At 49.4% G+C, this 20,823-nt stretch overlaps 2 protein-coding genes across 2 annotated transcripts in view; one reads left to right on the top strand and one right to left on the bottom strand.

The window, feature by feature from the left end:
* The window catches only part of LOC142570628 (uncharacterized), a 508,617-nt gene that overhangs the window by 438,357 nt on the left and 49,437 nt on the right, over positions 1-20,823 (top strand). The window lies entirely within an intron of this gene.
* Positions 16,724-19,171, bottom strand: LOC142571143 (uncharacterized). Its single transcript, XM_075679425.1, has one exon. The coding sequence runs from the start codon at positions 19,115-19,117 to the stop codon at positions 18,068-18,070; it is 1,050 nt and encodes a 349-aa protein (XP_075535540.1). The 5' UTR covers positions 19,118-19,171; the 3' UTR covers positions 16,724-18,067.

Below are 20,823 nucleotides of genomic sequence, written 5' to 3'. Positions count from 1 at the left end.
AATATGGATATAACGGGACTAACCTCGATGGTGACGTAATTCAGTAGGTTCTTCACTTAGACGCACGTTTCCCGCATACAAAAAAAAAAAAAAAGAACTGTCGTGTGCGTTCTTTTAGACCGTCAATCCTCGTTTCGACAAGTTCCTGGAATCGTCAGTGTAATAACGAGACGAAAATGCAGTTCCAACGAACTTCTCTTACGGCCGAACGCTTTTACGCCTCGCTCACAGATAGCGGTAATGTTTTTAGACGGGTTTATGAAGCCGATGTTTATCAGGGAGTTAGGACACTAGGTTGCCGAAGAGTCTGTTATTCCAATCACAAATAATAAATGCACGTTGCAAAGACGAAGAGAGGGGAAGAAAGAAATAAAAGAAAGGAAAAGGCACATCAAGAGATACGGAGAGGACCAGAACTCCTTACCCTAGCTTAGCCGCAGTCCATCAGATTTCACGACTCTCCAGGTGCCTCTCCTTTTTCCCGTATAACCTGGTCGTGCTAACATTGCGCATGCTACAACAGTCGCGCGACAACAGTCGTGCGAGGCCGCTTTTCATTTCACGCGACTTGCATTCGTTCCTATATTTGTAGAAACGTGGCAGAACCACTCGAGACAGTCACGAATTCTCTCTGAGCTATTGGCGGCGAGGAGTTACGGAGTCGCCCTCTATCGGAAGCGCCTCGCTGGCGTAGTATGAGGGATCACGTGGCGCGCTCCTCATAGGTTTTGCTGTCAGCGCTCACTGAAAACACCACGCGCGAGCTCTCCCGGATAGTTCTGCAAGTACTTTCGAAACGAGAGAAGTTTTTTACTGTCTAAATAATAACCTTGGGCAAACTGAAAGCACAGAATCGTTTACAGACGCTATGTCTCTTTACCGAATACGTACAGTGAACGCCACTGCGCGCGGTCGCCGCGATGGAGTCTCCCGAACCGGCTTCTTGCGTGAAAGGTAGGCAAACGCTGAGAGCAAAGTATGTGAAATATGTCCTTATAGTGTTTGTATAACTAAATGGAGCCTAATAGAATGAAGCCTCAATGCAGCGATCGCACAGATTCGCAGCGACCGACTGCGCGTCTGCATGCTTGTCCGCGTACTGTTTCGCTTTCACCGCGTGCGCGTTTTCGCGCCGTGCCATGAGCTTTAGGCCGCAGAATATGAGCATTTGACAGTATACAAGCAACCATTGTTGCGTGAGCGCTATCAGAGCTATTCAAAAATAATTTCATTGTAGAGGCTTCGACGCCTGTGATGTGCCGTCGCGACGATTCAATGTTTTTTTCTTCTAAATTCTTGGACGTTTCAATATTCCTTCTCGAGTTGCGCCGCACTGTATGTTTATCGGCGTTGTCAGCGTGCGATTTCCCGCTGCTTCTTTTTTGGTAATCCAGTGCATTAATCCATAACACAAACATGACCATATGCCATGCTTTCTTTAATGTGCTTCTTACCACTCCCTTTCCACTCCAGTGAACTTGCCAGTATCTATAGCATCGACAAGTTCATAGACCAAACCGTCATGACATTAGTCGGGCAGCGGACTCTGGCGAGCGTCTCAGTACGCCTTTTCCGAACATCGCATACCCGGCGGCGTAGCAGAAATCTTTCTCGCGTCTGTGCTTCCTGCATACCCGAGTTTTAGCCGATGACCGTTTGCCGGTTTTATGTTTCGCGAGCCAAGCTTCACGCAGCTTCTTGTCCTGCGGCTACGTGTGAATAAGGCTGACACCGGGCTCCGTTGCGTAAGTCCGGCACTGCGGCACCGAGCAGTAGCCTACCATGTTGCGCGCCTTCAAAGGCAGCCACTACCTATTGAAATGCTTTCAAGCGTTGTAAAGGAGACACTCGAAGCGGGAAAATCTCGCCACTAAATGAGGACCGCAGCGTACGAGGGAATTTAAACTCTCGTTTTCAGCTCGCTTCGGCGCTCCCGAAGCAGCCGACGCGACCGCTATGTCCACGTGATCCCTCCTAGCACGTCACGCCGACGGTGGCGCCGGCTTTTCCAGTGGTGGAGCTCGAGGCCAATAGAGCGTTGACGTGGGCTACAGCTGATCTAAGTCTAACAAAAGCTGCGTATCGATATCTCCGAAAGTTAGTGCATATCAACACAGAGTTCGAGCTCGTTGTATTGCGTCACGCCGCTCGTGCGAGAAACGGAGCACGGGCCTCGTTTACTTCACGCACTCGTCATTGCTCCGGGCGCGCATCGCTCTTAAATTTGACGATGAGTTTAACTTTGCCCTTTCTAGACTATGGTGGTGGTAGCGGTAGTGGGGGCGAAGGGCTCGTCGAAAATCCTTAATAACGCCCTTTCGCAGGGCGCGTTATTCGATGTTTCGGTTGCGAAGTTTGACGCTCGCGTTTATTATTTTTTTTTAAATATTTTTTTATGCATCTGCGCCGCCGAGAACCGAGACGAAAATATTCGGTTTCGAACTGCAACGGCGTTTTTTACTGACAGGTCATGTTTTACTTCCCTCGTGATTTTTTTCCCCCCACAAAATGGGCGTTTCGCGATGCGCCGGGGTGATCGTAAAAAAGCGGGAGAACATAATTTTCGCAAATCGCGAGCCCGGGGCCAAGCTCAGGTATCTGCGCGGCGGTGGCGGCCTTCTTAATCGTCGCTGTCGTCGCGAAATGAACGGCTGCGAAGCTCAGAAATCATTTGGAAATGGCATGCGTACGTGTGAGCGCTCTTATCTCACTTACACGTACCCCTCTGCCTTCCCCCCTCCCTCCTCTCCCCCTCTACTCTCCGTCCTCGCTGGAATCCCACAGCGCGAATGGGCGGACAGGCGCTTCGTATACCAAAGTCGATCCGAATCGTATAAACTACTGCGAGCAGGCGTACCCTCCAGTCCGCCAAAGTCGTTAGCGCCTTCCGGGCAGACGCTTCGTCTTTATGATCGTCGACTATTTCTGGGCGTTCGGATTAAAACTGCGGTTCGCGCAGCAGTGAGCACGTATATAGCAAGCAGACTTTTCCCACGTAGAGTCCGCCCAAACTGCGCTCCATGCAGTGAGCTCTGGGTGCATGGGGGTGTCTGGTTTTGATGTCCCGCATTAAGTCCATAGCCGATGGCTTGGTGCGTTTGTGCGTGCTTCGCTCCCATTATTGCTCCTCACCTTGCTTTTATCTCTCTCTCTCTCTCTTGGGTTTCGAGATGGCGCGTCGGAGCTCGCTTCTATAGAGTACCCCGCTGCCTTCGCGAAAAAGGCGCTCCTGCGGCACGGATGTGGCTTGAAAGCTCAACATTTAGACGGATGCAGTACGGTTACGTCTGAAGTCACTATCCCGCGTTTCCAGGCGAATAGGCATCAGAGGAATTTTGACGAACTGTAAGAAATGCAAGACTTGCGGAGCCAGACGCCGGCGTGTGTTTATTGTTGTCATATTCTGCGGCGCTTCTATTGTCATTTGTTCGGGTTCCTTTTTTTTGCTGTTGTTAGTTTTCTTTAAGACATCAGGTTGGCACGTTGGACGGCGTACTTGCCTGGTGTTTCCTGTCTTTCAGAATACAAGAAAAGGTAACTGGAGTTGTGCAGAGACATTTAAAAAAGAAAATTCGGTGGTATTAAGCGGCGATATCATGATTTGGTGATGAGGTACGCCGTAGTACATGGCAAACTCGGAATTAATATTTGCCGCCTGGGGTTGTTTACCGTGCACCTAAATCTGCACGAGCGTTTTCGCATTCCGCCCCCCCCCCCCACCGTAACTGACCCCCGTGGCCTTGATCGAACCCGCGACCTCTAGCTCAGCAGTGCAACCTCCGTAGCCACTAAGCTTCTGCGCCAGGTTGGTGCCCAGCGGCATAAATAAATCCATTACACAGTCGCCAATGTCGTTGAATGTTACTTTGTTGATTGTGCAAAGCTAAACACTAATGTAACCTAGAATTTCCCACGATGGATGCACGCAGCTGGTATCGTTTCTTCATCCGTGGGCTCGTTTCCACATTAAAAAAAAAAATTATTGTGCCGAAAACCCGCGTACCGAATCGTCCTGGTTTTCTGCGTTCGGAATCGACCTACTCTGCCACATCGCGCTGCGGGCGGCGAGGACTGGGAATTAAGCGCGGGAGCTCGCGACCGTTACGACGGAGCGACTCGAGCGCAAGACGCAGTCTGCACGGTGGCCGCAGAACACGAAGCTGAAGCGTGATGGCTGCCGGACGGCCATCGATGCCGCCGAGGTTTCACGACGAGCTTCGTGTCCTGCGCCTGCGTTGCGCACCGCGTGCCCTGGAGTCGCTCCGGAGCGTACGGTCCACGGTGGGGCAACAGTAAAAGCGACGTACGCTTTGCGTGTATCTTGCGAGTGACAATAAAGAGGAATCAATGCACAGTGATCGATTTTCGAGCTCACGAAAGTGAACTTTTCTTGCGTACTTCTGCTGAGTTGCCAGAATGATGAGGGTCACTTGCACGCGCGATTTTTTCCCCTGCATATTGCGTGTTCCCGAGTGGAAACCAACGGCTCACTTGGAACCGTTGTCGGGCAGGCTCGAGAAGTAACTGTACGGTCCCGCCGATCTGAGCTGTGCTTGCAATTAGCGACGCGTTACGCCATTCGCTTGCCGTCACACATCGTCAATGGCGCTTCCGCTGTTGCGGGCAGCAGTGGAACAACCGCGCGTCAATTGCGCTCTTCTTCGCCGGGACGCGGTTATCGTAACGCGGAGTCCCTGCCAAGCGGCCGCGTAGCCTCTGTAGCGTTGCCACGTGCCGATCCACCGCGGCGGCGCTTTCCTCGTTCCACCACCGCTGTCCCGTGCGCTCGTCGTTAAGGCGATCGCCCAGTTGCTGCCACACACTGTGCGCATGTCTCGCCCGCGAAAGTCCACGCTCAGCAGTATCTCGGCGCGCCAGCGCGGGATGAATCCTGCCAGCTACTACTTCCGTGCTTCGGAGCCGAGGACAGGCGGCGACGAACGCCCGGTTATTTACGAGACAGGTCCGGCGCTAAGAAGGCCTTCGCGCGGTGCGGCACGCCTTCCCGATGTGCTCCTTATACGACCGCGAGCTAGTTGCCGCGGAGCGGATTGAGGAGAGAGAAGTAAGAAGAAAGTGGGTGAAGCCAGGACGGGTGAGGGGAAGACGACGCGTAAAGCTTCAGCGTATATCTTCATTTCTCGCCTATTATATAGGCACTGCTGTGGCGACCGGGCGACTAGTCGTAAAAAAAAAAGTGTCGCGGCGCTGTTCGTGCTGCCGGCCGTTCCCTGTCCGTCCTCGCTCACACTACGTAAGCGCGGCGTGTGTGCATGTGTGCGTGAAGGCATATATCCATATCAGTGACCGCGGCGAGCGGAAGGCGCCCCCGCTTCCCCGTCCTCTTCCTTCCTTTCCCACTGGCCAAGAAAAATGGTCTCGTCATAAATCCGCGCGCGCGCGCACGCTGGCTCCTCTAATGGAGCCTCGGAAATCGCAAATGAGCGCCGGTTCCGAACTCACGACGAAGGGGAGGAGCCTCACCTCCTCTCCTGCGGCCCTACGAATGCGTATTACGCGAGCACCGTTTCTGCTGGTCGCCCGCCCGCGGTGCGCAGAAATGGACAGTCCGTAATAAGGTTTGGCTCGCTCGCAGCTTTGTTTCTTGCTTGCCTCTATTTTTTTTTTTTTAATTGCAGCGCAACCGCAGCCTGACCAGCTCGGTCTCTCTGCCGTTGGCGCTGCTCCCCGGGCCAGGCACTTCGCTGCAGTGCCCTTCACCTCTCTCCCTCTCTATTACGACGCAAAAGTAAAGAAACACAAGATTGACCGACGAACGTGGCAGTGGTGCAGTCCATGCGTCGTAATTACGAACCTCTTGCACACACACGGACCGGCCGAAATTCGCCGACGGGGCTTCATTGACCGTTATGAATCTACCGAGGTCCGAGCCGGTAGCACCACCACCGTGTCCGCACTTTTGCAGCTTGCGCGTTGCTGCGCTGGCTCCCGCAGGGGCTCTCAAAGAGCACCGGCGATGGTAGCCCAGCGGAATAGGTTCGCGCCATCTGGTGTGGACGTCTACGTCGATACAGTCTGATGCTGCCGGTCGAGTTTTGCCCATCTACTTCAGGCTTTTGAGAACGCGCCGGAGTCAGCCGCTGCACTATAGGTGATAGATAGGTCACGCGTGAAATAAGGCACGCCTTCCCGTCGTAACTCAGTTACAGTGAACTAGAAAATATCTAGCTTAGTGACTGTCGAGGATCACACGGCGTACAGTGGTGGCTGCCAGGAGCCGTGCATCACCAACTGGAGAGCGCGAGTAGCAACAGCCTTTCCTTATGACGGCTTATGTTTAACCCCCATTACGAACGTACATGGTGTCTAGACCTTGGGAGCGATGCTCTAAGGAGGAGGTATTCGCCCTTTTCTTTTAGGCCGCTGGCTTGATGCATAGCAAGAAGAAAGGAAAAAAAAAAATCTGAGAGCACCTATGAGTTGTGAATGCGAAAGCATTAATGTCCCATTGAACGCCGGTGAGCGGTCCTTCGTGTTATGAACTCCTCACGGGCAAGCGAGCGCATTGAGACGCTTGGCCAACGTCTCCTAGATAGCACAAGGCCACTGCACTTCGACCCGTGACGTCATGCTACCTTGCCCGACCAAGTGACCTGACTGTCATAGAACCTAATGGGGATGCTCCCGAGTAAGCAGTGCCGATTTAGGCGTTGCCGCTCACGTCACGCCGGGCTCCGCCATAGAGTTTCCTACAAAAATTACTAGAGGGAACTCTCGCGCTAGTGTCTATGGGAGCTGTAATGGGAGCGGTTGTCCCAGCATGGAATTACGGGAGGTACATGGATTTGCCTAAACTTCCTCTTTTTGGCTTCAAACGGCTTTGTGACTTTCTAAACTCATCATTTTCAACAGTGTATTGCGTAATAAGATTACCATCATTAAAGTTGCCAGACGGCAGGATTCGAACACAGGGACTCTAGCACAGAAGCCTGATATTGAAACCATTAAGCCACGGACGCATGTATCGACAAGCGAATGAAGCGTCCTTATGAATTTATCGCGGGCATGCCAGTGCCTTGAGACGCTTGGCGCGTTTCGATTTGGCCACCTGGACAAGCTCAATCGTCGCAATTAATAGCAATTGTACGCGTTCCCGGCACCTTCTGCACTTCGAAGAATATAGATTGCGCTGAAATATACGACAATAAGATTTATATAGCGTAATATACAAAGCCTTAAGAACGTCTGAATCCACAAGCACGAAGATCAGACAAATCCATGTACTTCCCATCATTCCCACGGTAGGACAATGACTGCAGCGCCAGAGTTCTCTCTAGTAATTTTTGTAGGAAACTCTATGGGCTCCGCTATGGTCGCAAAGCAGAGTGCACAGGCCTGCTACCTAGGGGCAAAAAATGAAGCGTTGGCGTAGCCCATAGAGTTTCCTACAAAATTGTAGGAAACTCTATGGCGTAGCCCAGTCGGTGCGACGCCCGGCTTCCGAGCGTGGAGGCGTAGGTTCGAAACTCGCTACCGCCAATGCTTTTCCTTTCGAATTTATTTTGTTTTCTTATACATTAATTTCTTTCTAGCGATTACCGAGGTGCAGTTAGAACACAGGCAAGAGCTTGCGCGGACAAGGAACGCACGGATAAACGCAAGATGCCGGAGAGCGAGGGTGAGGTGGCGTCGCGGCGATGCCTTGTCCCCTCACGCAACACCTGGCCTAACCCTTTCGCCTGATCTGCTCAGTCGAGGGGCGCTAGTAACGCGATGTCGCTAAGATCTCTGAATAAAACTCAAAGGTAGCGACATCATTTTATCTTGCCGCCGCCGCTGCTGCGAGGAGGCAGGAGAGAAGGTCTGCGTCTCACAATATGTTGAGTGCCGTCACGTGGTATTTTTCGCGCCCTTTTCTCTATTTTTACTTCTTTTCCGTTTCTCGACGCGCTCACGACCGTGAGAGTTGCCCGTCGAGTTTCCGCGACGAGGTTTTGGCAAGGGATTTCGTATGTTTTGGCAAAGTTTCGTGGCTAACCGCGTTATTGAAGAACTAAATGTTTGTTTTGGTTCATGTTAGGGATTAATTTTAAGAGTACTGGAGGAGCAAACGTGTACGAACAGAGTTTCCTTTTTTTTTTTTTTTTTTTTTTTTTTACACGGCACGGAGCTCAGGCATGGTTAGCTTATGCACGGATGCTATTCTCGGTGCTCGTTCAGATTTGTTTTCCTGATCGCGGTATCGTAAACAGGTGTATGAAGCTATGGAGTGCGTAGGCTATGTTCTGTCATATATCGTGCTAGAAACGTAACACGTGTTACTGTTGTAGTACTGAGAGTGCGTAGCCTTGTCCGTCCATGCTTTTGTTAGGCGCTTCAAATATACTTAGCGAGGTCAAGCTGCTCGCTACCAGTGCAGATGATTTTGCCTATTGGGAGTAGGCTTTCTCCGCAGGATAAAGTGGTGCACGAGTTTGTTGGCTCATATTGACTTGGAACTGCGTAAAGAAAAGGGGGAAAGTGCTCATTAATGCAAATAATTTTTGTGTGTAACTTTCGTCCTTGCATACGCTTTGTTCACAAATGAAATACAGGTTCCACTGTGATGTTTTCGCTTGATAGCCAACGTTCCAGTTTCACTGCATAAAGAGATGACCAGCGTCATGACGAAACGACGAGAATAGCTGAGGTGCTGCGCGCTGATCGCGCACGTTTCTACATGACGCTCGCGTTATTCAGGCGAATATGTCACGCGCCTTGCGTTCAGTCATCGTGGTACTCAGATGATTAAATTATGAAGCCGTACAAGCCGGACACATGGCAGTCGGTTGGGTACGCGCAAGTACACACTTGCGCACTTCGATCACCGCAAACGCATCCGAGTTGTTGAATCGGCAGTGTTGCAGACACGGGAGCGCACCGCCTTTGGCGTGTACCGGCGAAACATTCATCGCAGCCCTTTCACGCCGGGCAAGTGTCTTTAGAAAGCCAAATGAACAATCTGATCAATGCAATAGAAATAACTCGCGAAGCGGGTTGATCTGTGCAAGCCGCGGCAGCGTTTTTGCCTTCGAGTACAATGCATGGCCGTGGACGACATAAGACTCAAGCAAAAGTGTGATGTATATAAACATCCTGTTCATTGCGTATACATTATTGGCGAGACAAAGAATTCTGATTTTTGTGTTAGTACTCGACACTAAAAGAAAATTGTCCACCAAACTAGCCTCAAAAGCCTTCTTCTAACTGGAAGCAGGCAGCCAACCCGAAGCCGGCAAAACAAGCGCGCAGTTATGGGCCGAAAAAGCACAAAAAAACATCTCCTTCTGCCAGTTTCATAGCCTTCCACCATCGCTCCTGGCACATCCCACAATAATCAAAACTTGAATACGGTAAAAATTCATGCGCAACCACCCAACAACAATTTTAATGTCTCACGTCGTGTAACTCTGCCTGCGGCGCGCGAGGCAGGGGGTTCAGGCGAGAGAGGAGGGGCGTTCTTCTCCGGCGGCTGCTGGGGTGCTCGACGTCCTCCTCACCCGCTGCTCCGTTCAGAGGGGAGACAACCGCGGCGTCTATTTACGGCGTTGGCCACGCAAATCGCGGACGCCGTAGTAGACGCCTTTGGACATAGAGTTTCATATTAGTATACTTAGAGAGAAATCTGGCGCTGCGATCGTTCAACCATCATGGGAATGATGGGAAGTACAGGCTTCGGATTGGCGTTCTATTGACTGGCGAACCAGTCTACAAGTATTTTTTTTTCAGTTTTGGTTTCGCTTCAAGCTCAATTGCTGTAACCTGCAGTGGGACAGTGCAACGCAAAGCTCTCTGCCTTTGTTATGTTGCTCGGAGTAGTGATAGCGCGCTGGGCCAGCGACTGGGACGATGCTTGTGTCGCGGTGTGGCGTCGAAGCCCTGACGAGAAAGCGACGGCATCGTAAACGTTGAAAGAACATGTTTTGAGCGTTTGGACCTTGGTTTGTTAAGTGTGTTAGGTCGGCGCTGTAGCCTTACGTGCTTTATGAAACTTCAGAATAGGGAAAAGAAGGCACTACTGATACAAGACATATACAGTTGTACTTCTAGTGGCTTGACAATAAAATTTTATTGAGGGCTTCATCATGCATTGCTCGTTTATGTGCTCATTGAAATGCGTGTTTTAGGACTTTGAAAACACAAACTTACTTGTGGTAGGACAGGTTGCTGCTTCCTGGCTGTAGTCTAGGGTCGCAAAATGGGTAATTTCAAAGCCACGCCATAACGCTTCGGAAGCGGTACGTCAATGTAAAGTATGATGAAGCATATACTCGTAGGAGGCCACTAGCGTCCTAGCTAGCACTGCAGCAGATGTGCTTAAAAGTACTTGAAGCCGTTCAGCAATCGTGACAGCTGACCCAGCCTTTCGAAAGAGCGAGAGAGTTCGCAAGTGCCTGTCGTCTGCGAGAAATGTCTCGCGTTTGCAACGAGCAGGTGTCGTAGCAGACGACACTTGCAGCATTCCGCTCAAGGGCGCGAAACTTTCTCACAATACAACATTTCTATTTCCATAAATACTTGATGAGTATTTTTATATAAGTAAATGCACGGTTGTTATAGCTGTTGTAAAAATAAATAAATAATTATTCGCTGGCGTTAAATCGGGAACAGAATCGCACAAGAATGCATACCCTGGTGTGTCCTGGTGATAAACCATAGTAAACCGAGCTTCCCTCTCACAGTCATACAAAGTTTATGTAGCGTGTTGTACATTATATGACATACTGCAGAAATAAAATTAGTTTTTTTACGCGATAATGTTTGAGTATAGATTCGTTTAATGCGCCGCAAGCAAACGCCACTAGTCTAAAGATCGAAGGCAATCCAAAGCCTGTACTTCCCATCATTCCCATGTAGGTTGAGGAAACGCTCATGAGAGCCCCCGTAGACACTAGCGCCACATTTCCCTCTAGGGTATTATTAGAAACTCTATGCCTTTGGAGGATGCCGTAGTGACGCGGTGCCGGTCCTCGTGTGTATTGTGTGCGGTTTGGCACTCATTTACTGGCCTTCCCCCAGCTCCACTGGTCTCTGGTGTTTGCGAGAGCGGAGCCACGCATAATTTTAACGCGACAGCGTTAAGGAGCTCGTGTCGCAGAAAAGCCGGTGTCGTCGGCGTTGGTGTCGGCGGCGTTGGCCGTGAGCGATAAATCCCAGTAGGCACTTCATGAATAAAAAACAACTTGCAAGATGGGCTGGGTGGGAATCGAACCAGGGTCTCCGGAGTGTGAGACGGAGACGTTACCACTGAGCCACGAGTTTTTTTTTCTTTACTCACAAAATGACATACATAAAAACACGTTGGCCTACTTGGACCAACGTGACAAGCTAAAATTTCTTGAAATTCACTAATTCATCAAGAATACCCAACAAGTCAGGCGGATCTGCCTGTACACGATATATCTCACGTATGAAAATAATGCTTTCAACAAAATTTTCTCGTGCTGAGCGCGCATTCACATCGGCGTGCGTTACCGCCATCCGTGTCTTCCAAAGACTATGGAGGCCCAGGAGCATTATCATGTCGTACGGAAAGCCCTGATGGCTGTCTACCGGCAGGAAACGTATACCCTGTGCTGTTATCGGCAGTTCCTTTTTAAGAGTTCTTTGCAAGACTTCCCAATAAAGAATTGCATCCCAGCACTCAATGAAAGCGTGCTCAATGGTCTCCGGCTTGTTACATAGCGCCCAATTTGTCGTCCATGGTACAAATATTCCTTTGTCGGCTATCCATGTTTTGACCGGAAGGGTAGATGTACGCAATTTAAAGAAGAACGACTTTACGCTTGCTCTCACTGGCATCCTTTTAACTCTTTTTAAAACATCTTGTCCTGGGCCTCCATAGTATTTCATTCGGTACAATGGCACTGGCATCATAACTACAACTAAATCCTTGTAAAGTTTCTTTCTTGTTGCTGTGCTCAGGTACTGAAGGGAAAACCGAGCTTTTAATATTCGAAGGGATTCTACTACCTCTCGCAAGTAGCCTTTAAGCCGATAGTGCACAGGCTGTGCACTAGACAATAAATTCAGGCAAAACGCTTTTCAAGCGGATCTGGATCATCGTACGCAAGAATGAATCACTTTGATCTCGTAAGAAGACAAAACGAGAAACAATCTGTCGTAAGAACAAATGCGACAATCCAAGACCACCATCTCGAACAGGAAGAAACAAGTTGGTACGGCTGACCCTTTCCCAAGTGGAACCCCAGATAAAAACAGCAAATACTCTGTGCATTTTCTGTACATTCACACGGGTCATCGACAAAAATTGGAGGACATACCACACTTTGGCAATTAAAAACAAATTACAAACAGTTGCCCTTGCAAACATTGACAAATCACGACCCTGCCATCCTCCGGTTTTGTCTTTTACGCGCGACGTCTCTTCCTCCCAGTACTGCGCGGCACTCTCGTAGTGCTCAAGCGGCACCCCCAAATTTTTCGAAGGAGACACGGTCCATTGTAAATTCGCAAAGACAGACGGTGTGTTGTCCCAACTTCCGTGCCAAAATCCGATGCTCTTGTCCCAAATGATCTCGCATCCGGTTTGCCTGCAATATCTTTTAGCATCGCTTATCGCCTCTAGTACACTTTGGCGATCTGTACAAAAGATTGTGACGTCATCAGCATATGCAAGCACTTTAACATGGGACGATTCAAGCTTATAACCATTGATTTTTTCGTTACTTATTAGAGATAAACAGAAAGGCTCTAAATAAATTGCAAAGAGCAGCGGTGACAATGGACAACCTTACCTCACTGATGATCTGAGTTTAATGTTCTCAGTTAGTGTCTTATTCAGCACGATGTTTATTATGCAGTCATTGTATATCATGTTTAGACCATCGAGTATAACTGTGCCTATGTTAAAAAAAAAAAATCCGCGTGTTGATAAAATTGCATAAACAGGCCTGGAGTGTGGCCTGATCCCGGTGACCAGAACCGGCAACGCACTCCCGCACCAGAGCAGGATTGGCCACCCTGGTGCAGTACTTGGCCACAACCTCCTATATGAACACGACAACCAAACCCCGGCCCTCAGTCCCCAGCAGCTGCGAAGCAACTGACCACGGCGGCGGTCAGACCTGCGACGCTGCAGAGGGTGCTAAGAATCCCTGGCTCCGGACAGGCCGCCATTGGAATATGAACCTGGCAACGTTTAACGCGAGAACGTTATCTAGTGAGGCGAGTCTAGCAGTGCTATTGGAGGAATTAGAGGGCAGTAAATGGGATATAATAGGGCTCAGTGAAGTTAGGAGGCCAAAAGAAGCATATACAGTGCTAAAAAGTGGGCACGTCCTGTGCTACCGGGGCTTAGCGGAGAGACGAGAACTAGGAGTCGGATTCCTGATTAATAAGAACATAGCTGGTAACATACAGGAATTCTATAGCATTAACGAGAGGGTGGCAGGTCTTGTGGTAAAACTTAATAAGAGGTACAAAATGAAGGTTGTAGAGGTCTACGCCCCTACATCCAGTCATGATGACCAGGAAGTCGAAAGCTTCTATGAAGACGTGGAATCAGCGATGGGTAAACTCAAAACAAAATACAGTATACTGATGGGCGACTTCAATGCCAAGGTAGGCAAGAAGCAGGCTGGAGACAAGGCAGTGGGGGAATATGGCATAGGCACTAGGAATAGCAGGGGAGAGTTATTAGTAGAGTTTGCGGAACAGAATAATATGCGGATAATGAATACCTTCTTCCGCAAGCCAGATAGCCGAAAGTGGACGTGGAGGAGCCCGAACGACGAGACTAGAAATGAAATAGACTTCATACTCTGCGCTAACCCAGGCATCATACAAGATGTGGACGTGCTCAGCAAGGTGCGCTGCAGTGACCATAGGATGGTAAGAACTCGAATTAGCCTAGACCTGAGGAGGGAACGGAAGAAACTGGTACATAAGAAGCCGATCAATGAGTTAGCGGTAAGAGGGAAAATAGAGGAATTCCAGATCAAGCTACAGAACAGGTATTCGGCTTTGACTCAGGAAGAGGACCTTAGTGTTGAAGCAATGAACGACAATCTTGTGGGCATCATTAAGGAGTGTGCCATAGAAGTCGGTGGTAACTCCGTTAGACAGGATACCAGTAAGCTATCACAGGAGACGAAAGATATGATCAAGAAACGCCAGTGTATGAAAGCCTCTAACCCTACAGCTAGAATAGAACTGGCAGAACTTTCGAAGTTAATCAACAAGCGTAAGACAGCTGACATAAGGAAGCATAATATGGATAGAATTGAACATGCTCTCAGGAACGGAGGAAGCCTAAAAGCAGTGAAGAAGAAACTAGGAATTGGCAAGAATCAAATGTATGCGTTAAGCGACAAAGCAGGCAATATCATTACTAATATGGATGAGATAGTTCAAGTGGCTGAGGACTTCTATAGAGATTTATACAGTACCAGTGGCACCCACGACGATAATGAAAGAGAGAATAGTCTAGAGGAATTTGAAATCCCACAGGTAACACCGGAAGAAGTAAAGAAAGCCTTGGGAGCTATGCAAAGGGGGAAGGCAGCTGGGGAGGATCAGGTAACAGCAGATTTGTTGAAGGATGGTGGGCAGATAGTTCTAGAGAAACTGGCCACCCTGTATACAAAATGCCTCATGACTTCGAGCGTACCGGAATCTTGGAAAAACGCTAACATAATCCTAATCCATAAGAAAGGGGACGCCAAAGACCTCAAAAATTATAGACCGATCAGTTTACTGTCCGTTGCCTACAAAGTATTTACCAAGGTAATTGCAAATAGAATCAGGAACACCTTAGACTTCCGTCAACCAAAGGACCAGGCAGGATTCCGTAAAGGCTACTCAACAATAGACCATATTCACACTATCAATCAGGTGATAGAAAAATGTGCGGAATATAACCAACCTTTATATATAGCTTTCATTGATTACGAGAAAGCGTTTGATTCAGTCGAAACCTCAGCAGTCATGGAGGCATTGCGGAATCAGGGTGTAGACGAGCCATATGTAAAAATACTGAAAGACATCTATAGCGGCTCCACAGCCACCGTAGTCCTCCATAAAGAAAGCAACAAAATCCCAATAAAGAAAGGCGTCAGGCAGGGAGATACGATATCTCCGATGCTATTCACAGCGTGTTTACAGGAGGTATTCAGAGACCTGGATTGGGAAGAATTGGGGATAAGAGTTAATGGAGAATACCTTAGTAACTTGCGATTCGCTGATGATATTGCCTTGCTCAGTAACTCAGGGGACCAACTGCAATGTATGCTCACTGACCTAGAGAGGCAAAGCCGAAGGGTGGGTCTAAAAATTAATCTGCAGAAAACTAAAGTAATGTTTAACAGTCTCGGAAGGGAACAGCAGTTTTCAATAGGTAGTGAGGCATTGGAAGTGGTAAGGGAATACATCTACTTAGGACAGGTAGTGACTGCGGATCCGGATCATGAGACTGAAATAATCAGAAGAATAAGAATGGGATGGGGTGCGTTTGGCAGGCATTCTCAGATCATGAACAGCAGGTTGCCATTATCCCTCAAGAGGAAAGTGTATGATAGCTGTGTCTTACCAGTACTCACCTACGGGGCAGAAACCTGGAGGCTTACGAAAAGGGTTCTACTCAAATTGAGGACGACGCAACGAGCTATGGAAAGAAGAATGATAGGTGTTACGTTAAGGGATAAGAAAAGAGCAGATTGGGTGAGGGAACAAACGCGAGTTAATGACATCTTAGTTGAAATCAAGAAAAAGAAATGGGCATGGGCAGGACATGTAATGAGGAGGGAAGATAACCGATGGTCATTAAGGGTTACGGACTGGATCCCAAGGGAAGGAAAGCGTAGCAGAGGGCGGCAGAAAGTTAGGTGGGCGGATGAAATTAAGAAGTTTGCAGGGACAACATGGCCACAATTAGCACATGACCGGGGTAGTTGGAGAAGTATGGGAGATGCCTTTGCCCTGCAGTGGGCATAACCAGGCTGATGATGATGATGATGATGATGATGTTAATGTGTTCAAGGATACAAAAAAAGAGCTTCATGCGACACACGGTCAAATGCCTTTGCTAAGTCCAGCTGCAACATAGCGACCCGTCCGCCAAAAATGTCACAGCACTCAAGAATACTACGGGCTACATGCACATTTGTAGAGATAGAGCGACCTTTTATGCCACATGTCTGGTGTGGTCCGACTAGAAATTTGATGACGCTTTGCAGTCGTTTTGCCAGCACTTTCGTATAAACTTTGTAGTCGGTGTTCGTGAGCGTTATCGGACGGTACGCGCCCACAGATAGCAGCGTAGCATGGTCGTCGGTTTTAGGAATCAGCACCACGTGAGCAGCACGGAAAGAGAGCGGCATTTCTCTCGTTTCGTACGCCTCCGTGATGACTGCGTGTAAAATGCGCGCCAGTTCATCGGCATAAGCTTTGTAGAATGCGGCACCGAGGCCGTCTGGCCCAGGTGTCTTCCCCAGCGGTAGTTCAGTTATCGCCTGTTTTATTTCGTCTACGCTAATGGGTTTCTCCAAAAGGGCTCGAGTATCACCATCTAACCGTGGCATTAAATCAAGGGTATCCTGTGTCAACGGAATGTTCCCACTTCTTTTTACACCTATTAAGTTCTCATAGTGCTCGACAAATGCACGTTCAATTTCTTCAATGTCGCTGGTAATAGTGTTCTGATACGTAATTTCTCTGATTTCATTTTGTGTTACGTATCTCCTTTCGTCACACAACGCGCGCTTATTAGGAGTTTCCCCCAACCAGATCTTCTCAGCTCGCGCCCTTATTACTGCTGATCGATACTTTTCGACGTCCATAGCCTCGAGCTCACCCTTAACTTCAGATATCTTTACCGTATATCCCGGGATTTCAGGCTTCCATGCTGATCATAAAATCAAGCTGGAATTGCAATTCCTCGTTTTTTTTTCCTTTCTTTATGACGGAGCAGTGTTCCCCTTTCGATAGCTATCAATTTGACTTCGTTCTTGAATTGGTCCCATTCAGCCGCACGCGACTTTGCTGCAATGTCGGCCATGCTTTCTATTTTTTTCTTTACTTTTTCGTTAAACATCTCGTCACCCAGTAATTTAACATTAAACTTCCATAACTGCCAATTGAATTGCGTTTTCTTTTTCTTGCCCCCAACTGTCACCATTACAAGACTGTGATCACTAAAAGAGACATGCTTTACTTCATACTTAGTGCACATGCTCACAAAGTCAACCGTGGCGTACACTCTATCGAGCCGCGCACTGCTGCCACGCTGGAAGTGCGTGAAAACGGGTCGATTTCCATTTGAAAGCAGCCAGCCCAGGTCCTCCAAATCATTCTCTTAGATTAGTGCATCTAGTACCTTTGCACTTTTGTCGCGGCAAAGTACAACTTTAGCTCTGGCCTCTGCCATCAGCACACAAGTGAAATCACCAAGCATAACAATACGTTTCGAACACTGCAGATAACACTCGATTCTTTCGATGAAGGCTACGCGCTCAGTCGCGCTATTCGGTGCATAAACACAGATCACTCGCCAGGGGTGACCAGAAAATAAAAAGTCTATAATAAGCAAGCGTCCTGCTTCCGAGATAACAATGCTCACATCAGAGATGCCTATGGTATTACGAATGAATATCGCGCAACCACCAGATGTGCCCACAGCATGACAAATACAAACATTGTAGCGCGTTCGAAAGGTTTCCACCATGCGGGCCGTCTGATCCTCACTCTCGATTTTAGTTTCGTGCACTGCGACTAGATCTAAGTCATTTTCCAAAAACAGGCGGCTCACTTGGTACTGCCTTCTCCGGGCCGCTAAGCCCCTGACATTCAGTGTGGCTACTCGCATTGGCTTTTCAGTTTCACCGTGCATATTATGTGAGGAGCAAACGGGTCGCACAGCGCTCACCTCTGTACATGACCGCACAGCATTCGTATCATTGCAGACGGCCATTCCTTGCAGTGTCATGTCTGGCACATCTGAACCCTCTTCGACGGACGGTTGCCGGCGCGACAATCCATTGCCGTCCGTGCACTTGAAAATCTTGCGCGACATGTTGTACAGGCACCCGTGAAGTGCAGACCCCAGCGCCTACTTCGGCGCCGCGTCCGCCTCGCGTTTATCTGGGGGAACGCTGGGCTTCGGTCTGAATGGTGAGCGTCGCACCGGTGCCGCTTTCGCAGGCGGCTCCTCGGCATTCAAGCCACCACCCGGGTCGTCGCCTTTCACCGTCTCGATGTGCGCCCGCTTATTCGACGATGAAGTCACGTCGGTCTCCATTGCGCTCGGCGCGTTGGGATCCGTCGATGTTGCTGAGACTTCCTTGGCTTTTTTCGACCGGTGCAGCGCGTCCTTTGACAGGTCAGGCTGCCTTTCTTGCAGTGGCTGCTGTTCGCTAGGCACCGAAGTAACGGCTCGCTGCAAGGGGGCGGGGACCGTTGCCGGGGGTGTTGGTTGTGGTTCCAACTTCGCGTTTTCTACTGCCGCCGTTTCCTCAGCTTCTGCCTCGTCCATGACGAGCTCAGAAGAGTCAGTACTCCTTATGGGCCCTGTGACGTTCGCGTATGTAGGCGCACACTGACTTTCGTCATGACCGAAACGTTTGCAGCGCGAGCATCGTGGCACCCGGCACTCTCTGCGAACGTTACCTTTTCCCTGGCAGCGCAAACAAAGCGGTGGCCTTCCAGGCACCACTAATAAAGCAGGCTCTCCGGCAACACGCAGCTGGTGCGGGATATCATCACTTTTAACACCAGGCTTCAACTTGAGGTTCACCAGACGCGTAATGGAGCCCTTGTCTGTCACGCCCTGTGCGCGCCAGCGCTCTCGTGAAACTTCCGTAACTTCGCCGTACGGCGCTAAGGCCTCGCGTACATCTTCATCGCTGACGTTATGGAGGACCCAGTGCATTTTAAGACGTAGGTCTTGGTTGTTGGGATCAACCACCAGGCATCGCCGGCCCTTGACAGTAATTGTTGCAGCTGTTAGCAGTTTGTTGACTGCTTCCGAGCTCTTCATTGTTACGGCCCACACGTGGTTCATTTGGAAAGCTCCCAAGGCGACAACCTCGGGGAGCACTTTCAAGCTGGCCAGGGCGTCACGGTAGTCCTCAACTCTACGGCCGAGCACGGATATCGCCATGCAAAAACACAGTATTAAAAACAATCCGACCTTTCGGCAGTTGGGGCAGCATCACTTGGTAATCCTGGCTGTCTTCATCAACATTCCTGTTTCCGCGGCCAAGATGGGCCGCTGATACCGCTCCTTCGGAGCACATGATAGCACGTCCTTCCACTTCGGTAGCCAAGACGCGTCTCTGAGCCACGAGTTCGATGCTTCAAAGCGGTGAACGCGGTGTTGCCTTAGAAACGAGCTGTTTCTAAGGCTCAGGCGTGCGTCGCTTGCTCAGGCGCACATTTCGTTGTCGCGCCGAACGCTGCGTTGCTCGACGCTCACCGCGTCCGATGCGGGGCGCGTAGTCGCTGCGCCGTAGCCCATTGTCTTACACCCCTTGGCGGGTCGACGGGAACGCTGTCGCGTTCCACTCTTGAAGGCGAAGCTTAAGCCTCCTCCAATTTTTTTATGCTCTGCTTTCACTCTCCTTTAGCTCTCTCTCCCCCAACTCGGCGAAGCTGCGGACGCAAAGAGAAATCCGGCGAGGTTCTAGCAGTTTCACTGTAAAAAAAAAAGCTACAGACGTGACGTTCAGAGGTAGGCGAACAGCAGTGTAGACTAAGCATCAGAGGTGACCAGGTATATTGGCGTACCCCTATATACATGTATATACCCGCCGTGGTTGCTTAGTGGCTATGCTGCTGGGCTGCTAATAAAGCACGAGGTCGCGGGATCGAATCCCGGCCACGACGGTCACCTTTCGATGGGAGCGAATTGCGAAAACACCCGTGTACTTAGAGTTAGGTGCACGTTTTATAAAGAAGCCCAGGTGGTCGAATTTTCCGGAGTACCCCACTACGGCAGGCCTTATAATCAGAAAGTGGTTTTGGCACGTAAAACCCCATAATTTAATTAATTATACATGTATATATAGAGAGAAGCAGATGTCACACAATCCGTAGAACCACCGACACTTCTCCTGTTACTGTGGCAGAATGCGTACCGTGAAAGCGGGTCTTTAATAAAATTGAGTGGTACTAGCAAATTTTGTTGGTAGGTTTGTTTTATACTGGAATAGTTAGAGACTGTAGAGACTTTCCGCTGTAGTCAACATTTAAAGGTTGTGATGACCGTGGGATTCTACATCGGTGTGCGCACTTGTGACGCCGTCTGTCTGGTTATCTGAGGGCACCTGTGCGGAGGACGTTGAAAGCTGCAGTTGTCAGGATCACAAGACCAAGCTGCATTTTTTGCCAGCTCAGCTTGGCAATTTCACTCTTCATGCGGGTCATGGTGAGTCGTGTTCTAATACCCAGCAGACATCCTTCGTGTATTGCAGTACTCCTTTTGCTGTTCCGGCCGTTAGGGTGTGTCCATTCCTTTATCCCTTGAATAACGGTTTGTTTGCTCGTAACTCGGCAAATTGCTTGAGATAAGAGTGTGCTGACAAACAGGCGAGATACGGGCGACGAAAAAGGGCTCCGTGCCGCCACTAGCGAATCGTCCTTTGGAGATAACAAGGAAAAAGTATACACAGAAAGGAGGCACGAGAGAAATTGCCTATGAAATTGCAAATCAAACAAGAAAGATTCTCATTTAAAATTTGATGTTCAGGGGGAAAGAATGGGATAACAGACCGTGCCTACAAAAAGCAAGGCAGGAGATTGAGCCCCTGCTTCGGGAGCTCATTAACTTTGCTTGCTAGTTCTTTAGCCTGCGTGCTCGCGCTGTGT

The sequence above is a fragment of the Dermacentor variabilis genome, chromosome 2 (assembly GCF_050947875.1).
Source record: "Dermacentor variabilis isolate Ectoservices chromosome 2, ASM5094787v1, whole genome shotgun sequence".
Lineage (NCBI taxonomy): Eukaryota > Metazoa > Arthropoda > Arachnida > Ixodida > Ixodidae > Dermacentor > Dermacentor variabilis.
The sequence above is the reverse complement of the archived record's forward strand: the minus strand, read 5'-3'. Positions and strand labels throughout refer to the sequence as shown.